The sequence below is a fragment of the Bidens hawaiensis genome, unplaced genomic scaffold (genome assembly GCF_021521415.1).
Source record: "Bidens hawaiensis isolate Kalapana, Puna unplaced genomic scaffold, B.hawaiensis_p1.1 tig00007761_1, whole genome shotgun sequence".
In the NCBI taxonomy this organism is placed as follows: domain Eukaryota; kingdom Viridiplantae; phylum Streptophyta; class Magnoliopsida; order Asterales; family Asteraceae; genus Bidens; species Bidens hawaiensis.
The window spans coordinates 406,567-415,291 of record NW_027491539.1 but is presented as its reverse complement, the minus strand read 5'-3'; the positions used below and the strand labels follow the sequence as shown (position 1 = coordinate 415,291).

At 33.8% G+C, this 8,725-nt stretch overlaps 1 protein-coding gene and 1 long non-coding RNA gene across 2 annotated transcripts; one reads left to right on the top strand and one right to left on the bottom strand.

The window, feature by feature from the left end:
* Positions 1-4,251: 4,251 nt before the first annotated feature.
* LOC143636005 (uncharacterized) lies at positions 4,252-4,938 on the bottom strand. The gene is made up of 2 exons (XR_013154169.1): positions 4,748-4,938; positions 4,252-4,672 (listed from the first exon to the last, which is right to left on the bottom strand). It is a non-coding gene; the product is annotated as an uncharacterized LOC143636005 (long non-coding RNA).
* A 411-nt stretch (positions 4,939-5,349) lies between these two features.
* LOC143636043 (uncharacterized) lies at positions 5,350-6,763 on the top strand. The gene is made up of 3 exons (XM_077103728.1): positions 5,350-5,460; positions 5,530-5,663; positions 6,146-6,763. Exons 1-3 carry the CDS (start codon positions 5,350-5,352, stop codon positions 6,387-6,389), a joined length of 489 nt encoding a protein of 162 aa, XP_076959843.1. The 3' UTR covers positions 6,390-6,763.
* The last annotated feature ends 1,962 nt before the right edge of the window (positions 6,764-8,725 follow it).

Here is an 8,725-nt window from a genome sequence, read left to right as displayed (position 1 = left end):
CAAGATATACCTCTTTCTTTAACAGCTATATCTAATGTCAAAACTGAAATATTGCTAAAAGCAATATTTTAATGATTTTGAAAATGATTATGATGAAATAAAATTATGGACTTTTTTGGATATGATTATATAACATTTATGAGCATATATCATCAAAAATCCTTGGGTCCTTTGAATAAAAAATAAATATTCAAAACAGATAAATAAAGATGTAAGAACGTTTCAAGTGTGACCTTTGTGTAATCGAACATCTCCTTGTGTTCTTTGTCTCATCCACTCTATACACCATGGTGTATGGATTATGTGGATTCCAAGACATGATTGTGTTATGGTCATGTGACCATTTGATTAACTAGTATGAACAAGAATTAAAATAAATAGAAATAAGATGAAGAAGACTTGAATAATTAAAATCCTACATTTGAAATGAAAAAAAAAATAATCTCTTGAACTTGTCAAAGAGTGGTGCAAAAATGAAAGGGGTAGGAGTGAGTTCTTATTTATACTAAAATAAGGAGGTTATAATTTAGAATGTTTTAATGATAAAATTGATTAAGAGAGTGATTTGGGGGAGGAGGTTTGACCAAAATTTGAATGGTGTAGGAAGATATTTTTCATCTTTTAAAAATAAATAACTTTAGATAAAAATAAATGTGACAAAAATAAATGTGACATAACTAGATTAAAATGATTTACTTTGGTTATGCATCAATTATGTTATTTATGTGATATTTGAATAAAGAAAAATCATGAGTATTATAATTTTTATTTATATACATATTAGTAATGATTAATATAATTAAATAACTTTAGGAAAAAAAACTATTACATATGAAATTTGTAACATGTGAGTATAAGTATAATTAACCGAATCACATCAAATAATAAAACGGACCGGTTTAACAAACACAATACAAATAATAGAAATTTACGAATATCACATGAAATACATAAAATACATGAAACGAAACTGAATATATATATATATATATATATATATATATATATATATATGAACAAAATTGAAAATTTAAGCGAGTCGGGTTTTCGGGTCCGAAAATTGTCGAATGTTACAATGATGAAAGAGAGATTATTATTATTATTATTATTGTTATTATTATTATTGTTGTTGTTGTTGTTGTTGTTGTTAAAAGATGATTACCAAAATGCCCTTGGCATCCGTCAGTCAACTGACGGTCAACTGACGGTAGGAGTCAGAAAAACCCGCCTGAGAAATCCAATGGTACAACATGTGCAAATTCTTTTTCAGTGGTTAATCCATCTCGCGATGATATTTTCCATGGAGGCAAATTGGAATTTTGTCGTTAAAAAAAACTTATTATTGACATTTTCAAACTCGGTGGTTGAAGACGACAAAGCCACCAGTAACCAAAGAGTTACGAGAGTGTATTGCCCTTGACGTGGTCTAAGAAGCAGTGCCTCTAGCGAGGAACGCGCTAGAAGTTATCATAGTAGACTTTTAATGAAAGTTGTTTTGAATTTACATTATTAATTAAAAGTTGCATGGAATTGGTCGTTAGTATAAGCATGATACAATGGTAACTAATATTAGTAGCAATTGTGTGACAAATTTGAGCAATTAACACTCTTTTGAGTTTTGCATTAGCTTCGCTCTCGTTAGTGGTTACTTATCAATAACTAAGTTATTGCTCGTTGGGTTTTTCTTACAAAAGTTAATGATGGTGTAAAACTGAATAACTGTAGATGGTTGCAACCACCAACTTACAGTACTCTTTCACAAATAGTCGTGTCGATTCAATGAAATGTTGTGACCACTTCCAACCTGTATAAGAGAGGGCTCTGGTCTAGTTACATAAATGATTTTACAGAAAAAAAATACATATCATTCTTGTTGTAATTTTTGTATTATCCAACAATTGATTTCGTACCCACAACATACTTTAATATGCAAGTTTTGTGTTATATAAAAAAAGAGATAAAAACTATGAACTATTTATACATAGAAAATGGAGAAGTTCTCGATTCCTTAGCAATAGGGAGTAAGTGGTAAACCATAAGGAAGCAAAGTGTCATTGCACACGTGTGCTTATGCTTGAGATGGAGACTGAGGTTGATGTGTCATTTGTTATTGTGGCACTTTACACTTCGCATCGCCACTTGAGAGGACGCAAATCGAAATCACATCTTGTCTCTCCCAATTAGACCTCCCATATTTGCATACGCTAGAGTCCAGTCCCTTTATTTCATACTTTTATGATTTTTTAAAGCTAAATGGTTTAAAACTTACCCATATGCTCAAATCTCTCAATAACTTGAGGCCCACATGTCCCATTATTCTGGTCGTCTGACCCGTCGTTTGAACATATTTACATATTCTCTGTCTATCTCGAAACATATTTATTAACATGTGGGATCATCACATATGAAAAATGTGTTAATATGTGTGCATTAGTATGATGTCATCATATGAGCTTATGACTTTGTAGTTTGTATCAATCTAACACAGTAACACATCTTACAACTCATATGATTTGGACGAACAAAACCTCATACAACCCATAAAAACATTACGATGTGTATGATAGATATGTCAATATAGCATGTCATACGACTGTATAATCGACCAGTTCAATATTTTTTAACAAACTACAATCAAATACATAAGAGAACCTATAACAACAAACTCATACAAACCGTCACATCAGATTATAAATTTATTTCAAAAACCGGAAAACCCACTTTCTTCCACGTCCACAAACCCCACTAAAATATATTAAAACTATATACATAATATATGTATATATGTTTGTGTATGTGAGAAAATGAGAGAGAAAGTAATACCATTATGTTATCCCTCTAAAGTTTGGGTCTTCACTTCACAAACTTGACTTTACATCACTAAAGTTTATGATCCTTTTATTCATATGATGTCACATAGATCACCATGTCACTTGTGACATTGATTAGTCTAAAAACTTAATTAATTAACTAGAATGAAAATCGCATTTTACTGCATAAAAAACTAGTATTTAATTCGTAAACTAGCTGGGTGCCCGCACAATGCAGCAAGACGCACACGCAACTTTACATTGAACGCATAGTCCATGTCGGTACATACGTCACCCGATGACAGTGCGCACGTAGTCTAAAATTGGGCGCGTAACTCGTGCAAAGCCAGTTGCGTGTAATCGAAGATTGAACACGCGTAACTAGACGGGAATGCACGTTATCGACATTAAAACATGCTTAACCAACACCACGCGTGTAACTCATGGCGATTAACGGTGTAGGGTGCTGGGTTGATCGTTTACCAAGATTAGGTTATGTGCGTTACGTTGTGCTGGACTTCATTGGCCCCAATACATGTAAACAACGGTATCTGTGTAACTTGTAATGAAAATAACAAGGAAAATCTGAAAAATGCAGTAATTTGGAATAAATCATTTTTTTAAACCAACCCGTTTTGGCCCCAAACCCATTCTGATTCGACAACGTTCTGACATGGCCCCTTAAGACTCGAACCCGAACCAAATTAACCATTTTTTGTATCGACTCATTCCGACCCTAATGAATTTTTATAAATGACCCAAGCTCATCTGACTCGACCTATTACCCGGTTCTAAATGGTAAACGCGTAACATGCTAACTTTTTAAAATTAAAAAAACTATAGCAATATCATAATCAAATTAAAGAGAATAAAATGCTCGTTTTTATGATGTATTTTTTTTAAAGAATATTAACGTGTGAAAAAATTATGACCGTTAAAAAAATCGTGGGGTAGTTAGTTTTGAATTAGGGGTCATATGTGTAACTATTATTAAACTTTACAAAAAGTTAGTGAAGTTGAGGAACTAAAGTTTTAAATATATTTTGAAAGAATGAAAGTTATAACATATTTGTAAGTAAAGACCTTACTACCCTTAATTTCTAAATTTTTGATGCATTATATGTTGTATATAAAGCAATGGGTTTGATACCTCTTAAAATTTAAGAGGTTCCTAACTCATACTTTATATATACCGTATAGATATAGATAAATCAAAAATATAAATTTATAGAAAAAGTACCCGGTCTTAGTGACATTAGGCTATTTGTTATGATTTAACAAACTTAGCTAGTTAAAATGCCATATCAACGCCACATCACTGCCACGTAGACAACACATTTTAACTAGCCAATCCTTTAATCGGTGTGTTATGGTTTAACTAGCACACATTTATTTCCTAATTATTGTTTTTATATTTCTTGATTTTTTCTTCTTTTTGTTAAAAAGCAACAAAGATATAACATAAATATTAATTAAAAAAAATACAATCCAAGTTTCGAATAAGAAAACTACAATAATGCAAATTAATAAATAAAAATTTAAAAGCGCTTAGTTTTGTCGATATATGGCACTAGCGGATTCTTTCAATGCCTCCCAAGGTTCAATCATCGTAAACGAATGTGATTTTTCGGCTCTATATTCTTTATGGGCCTCTTTCATCACATCGAAATCATTTGTACCGCCTTTTCTATTTTGATTGTTTGCAAGCCGGTTGTAAATGTTGTTGAAATATGTGAGTTTGGTGCGCATTGCCGTCCATTTTCCAGAAATGGTGTCGGGATTGCGGTAATCACCACGACCCATTGCTTGGAAAAACTTGGCCCGAACATCCGCCCAAAATACATTAGTACTTTGACCATCACCTATTAAAAAATAGAGGTAACGTTAGTAAAAGAATAAAATAAACTAGCACTTGTAAAACAAATATTAATAATCACCCTTGATGGAATTTTCCGACGAGTCAATCCAAGCACGCGTCAATGCAAGCTCCTCCGCCGGTGTCCACTTCTCATTGTTTGGGTCCATGATAAAAGTAAAAATATTTGAAAATACAAAGATGTATAAATAAAAATGAGAAAGGAAGGGAATAAAAATGTGTATGTTGGTTAAAATGTGTGGCAGTATGCATATATATATATATATGGAGAGTTTAAAAAGATTAATTAGTTGATTTGTTTTTAAACAATTAGCCGTTGCCAAAGTCAAACTTCATGTGCTTGTATATATTGCCACTTTGGCACCAGATTTAATATTGGTTGCATGGGTTGGCGGCGTTAAAATGAAGATATGGCATATTTGGCTCTTGGGCGTGAAGGCAGGCATGACAAGTAGCCTTACTAGATTCAACCTTCCCGCTAAAGCTTAACGCCACCGTCACCCATAGCAAACTCACCATCTTCCAGTCCTCCACACAGCATATTAACTCATGATTCTATTAAGCCTTTCAAATCTTTGATCTGGAATTCGATAATAACACTAACAGCTTCCGCGTTAGTTATTCAAACCCTAACCTCCCGGATTCCATTTCATTGTTCGAATTATGGACTCCGTTATCGGCTACCACGGATCAGAGAGATTCAAACTCATCAGACTTATCTCTCAATCTGGTGCTAGTTATGTTGGCGCAATGAATGCCTCCACCACACATCTCGTATGTTTTTTTTTATTTTTTTAAAACCCTAATTTTCTTCCAATTGAATATTTTTGGTTGATTGATTAGGTGTGTCACAAGTTTGAAGGCAAGAAGTATGAATTTGCTAGAAAGTTTAATAAATTCGTGGTGAATCATCGTTGGATTGAGGAATGTATAAAGCAAGGCACGCGTGTCTCCGAGCGGCCCTATACGAAGCAATGGTAATAGTTTCTAATGCTTTTAACATTAATGTTATTATTTTCTTGCACTAATGTTGTGTAATACTGCACATTTTGGGTAGAGCAATGCTTAGACTTGTAAACGAATCGAACGGACACGACAAGCGCATGTTAGTGTTCGCTCGTTTAAAATATGAACAAGGGCATATTCGTGTTCGTTTGTTTTAAATCAAACGAAGAGTTCATGAACGTAACTGAACAAAGATAAATGAACACAAACGAACAAATATAAAACCATTAAGTAGATGACTCATCCAGGTGGCATTTAATTATTTTCTATTAATATGTACACCGACACAAACGAACATACATAAGCGATTGTTTACGGACATAAATGAATGAATGAAGCATGTGTGCATGCTTGCTTGTTTAGTTAAACGAACACAAATTTCATGTTCGTTCGTTTATAGGCCTAGCAATGCTTGATAAGTTACTGAAATGTGATTTGATTAAAAACTTTGTAGCGGATTTGAGGTGGGGCCTTTGCTGTTGGAGATCCCGAATGCTGGTAATGAAGTTAGAACTGTGTTAGGTGAAATATCCGCCACTAGAAACGTCTCCAATACACCTGTAATTGATGTTGAGTCTGGTTATGATGATGATGAGTGGACTTATTCTTCGTTGCTGAAAGAGGTTAAATGCAAGATCATTCTTGACTGTTATAAAGTTTATGTTTTTACTTTATATAAATGTGTTGCAAAAACTTAATTAGCTCAGACGCCACATGTGCTTTAAGTTAGGATTCAGATCAGATGGTATGATTTTATCATTGTAGATTGTGTTTTTAAGAGATAAACTTGTTAGTGATAGACCTAATGGCATGTTTAGATAGCGTTTGACTAACAATTTAGGTACTTATTATTCTGCATAATAATTTCAATGTAGAACCTGCTTCCTGATACGAAACAGAGCAAGGATCGTTCTGATAGATTAAAGAGAAAAGGCGCTAAGAGATCCTCGAGGCAGGATGATTTGCTGACAAATAAATACTGTTTAGACAACTCTCCATCTGGCTTGGAAATAATAGAGGTAAATTAGTTGAAGTTACTATAGTTATTTAGCTATATGAAAAATTCATTGCAAGTATTATATTCTTTTTGAAGTTTTACACTTTTGCTCTCCTATTTTACATTGTATGAACAGAAAAAGAAAGATATCACCATAAGTGAACCCTCCAAAAGAAGTCGCAGACTGATACAAAAAAGTATATACAGCTCGTTAAAATCTACTTCAGATTCAGAGGAAGATGTTCAGCGTACAGAAGTTGTCCAAAATGATATTGACATTTGTGAGCCTTCAAATTATTCTGGGACTCGTGAAAACGAAATACCTCTTAAAACCAAGTTTCATAATCATGGGAAACGAAGAACTTTGATCTTGGATGAGATTGAAGATTTGGATACAACTTCTAATCATCAAGATCACTCTGCAGGAGTTGATCGTGATGGCGGTTATAATAAGGAACGTGAACCCATATTGTCAAAAGAAGCGCTTTTATCATGTGTCATATGTTGGACAGACTTTAGTTCAACCAGAGGAGTTTTGCCATGTGGACACCGCTTCTGTTTTTCGTGCATACAAAACTGGGCAGATCATATGGTATCATTTTATCCTTTATTCACAATCCTCTGCACTTGTCACTTGTCAGTTTCAATGAAAAAGATCACAAGTAACAATGATATATAACTATAAATTTTGTATATAATGTGTACATACAGGTTTCAATGAAAAAGGTTTCTACATGTCCTTTATGCAAAGCCAGTTTTTATAGCATACAAAAGATGCAAGATGCTGAATCTTCTGATCAAAAGATATACTCTCAAACAATTCCTAATCACTGTCCAGTTTGGGATGTTTACATTCTCCCATATGGCGAATCATCTACACGTCAGGCTTTGGTAAATCTTTGTTCTTGTTTTTGTTATGTTTTATTTATTGGATCATATTAGATTGTCTTTATTAACAAAATTTTGATTTATTTTTTGTGATGAACAGCCACCACCACCACCACCACCAGTTTGCTACCAGTGTGGTTGCCGCGAGCCTGAAGAACTTTTGTTAAGGTGTCATAGTTGTCACAGTCGTTGCGTTCATTCATATTGTTTGGATCCACCCCAAACTCCGTGGGTCTGTGTCCAATGCAAGTATCTTCGCATGCGGTGTGTGAGATAAATTTCAGATTTTCATGTTACTGTTTTTACGGTTAGAACTATGTTACATTGTTACTACACAAAGGATTAGTTTGATTTTCTTCTAATTTGTTTAGCATCATTCATGCTAAACTGGCTCTAGTTATGTTAATCTGTATGCCAAAATCACCACAATTATGGACCATTGAAGTTAGGAGTGTGAGCTAAGCCCCTTGCTCGCCAAATCTCGAGCTTGACTTATTTAACTTAAGAGAAGTTTCACTTCAAGATCTATATCTATAACATATGCCCGGCTCTTGGGTAATTTTTCCAGCTTGAGCTCGAACTTGATTCATGTATCGTATTTTATTTGCGTTTATAATTATAAGTTTGTATATGCTATTCAGTTACTTTATCATAATAATATATACAATAATATTCATTAAGTAATATTCGTAAATTAAAATAAGTTGTATTAATTTAAATAATAGGTTTGTTTAGACTTGCTAGCCTAGTCATGATGGTAAATAAGGCTCCGGTTAGTACTCACTGATTCAACATTCTAGCTAGCTGCTGTTCAACAGCTAATTTTGTGATTTGAGTTAGAGGTGTAAAAAAAACTGGTTTGGGACCTGTTTTTGGCAAACCTAACCAAACCGGTTTGGGTTTAAAACCGGTTCCCAAACCGTCAGTTTCAGAACTGGTTCCCTTTAAGATATACCAAACCGGTTTGAAGAAAACCGGTTTAAAATCGGTTAAACCGGTTTATAAACCAAACCAATGTGACTAGGCTGACCTATCTTGCTTCTAAACCGGTTTATAAACCGAACTGATTTGAGTCAAACTGGTTTTGACCAGCCGTTGACCAAACCGATTCGCTTTATAAACCGGTTCGGTTTGGGTTATAACCGGTTT

What these genes read in the sequence shown, in the direction of transcription:
- LOC143636043 (XM_077103728.1), top strand. Translation starts at nt 5,350, where the DNA reads ATGGACTCCGTTATCGGCTACCACGGATCAGAGAGATTCAAACTCATC. An exon ending in ATGCCTCCACCACACATCTC is followed by an intron (nt 5,461 to 5,529) that starts GTATGTTTTTTT and finishes TTGATTGATTAG; the next exon opens with GTGTGTCACAAGTTTGAAGG. An exon ending in CGGCCCTATACGAAGCAATG is followed by an intron (nt 5,664 to 6,145) that starts GTAATAGTTTCT and finishes AAAACTTTGTAG; the next exon opens with CGGATTTGAGGTGGGGCCTT.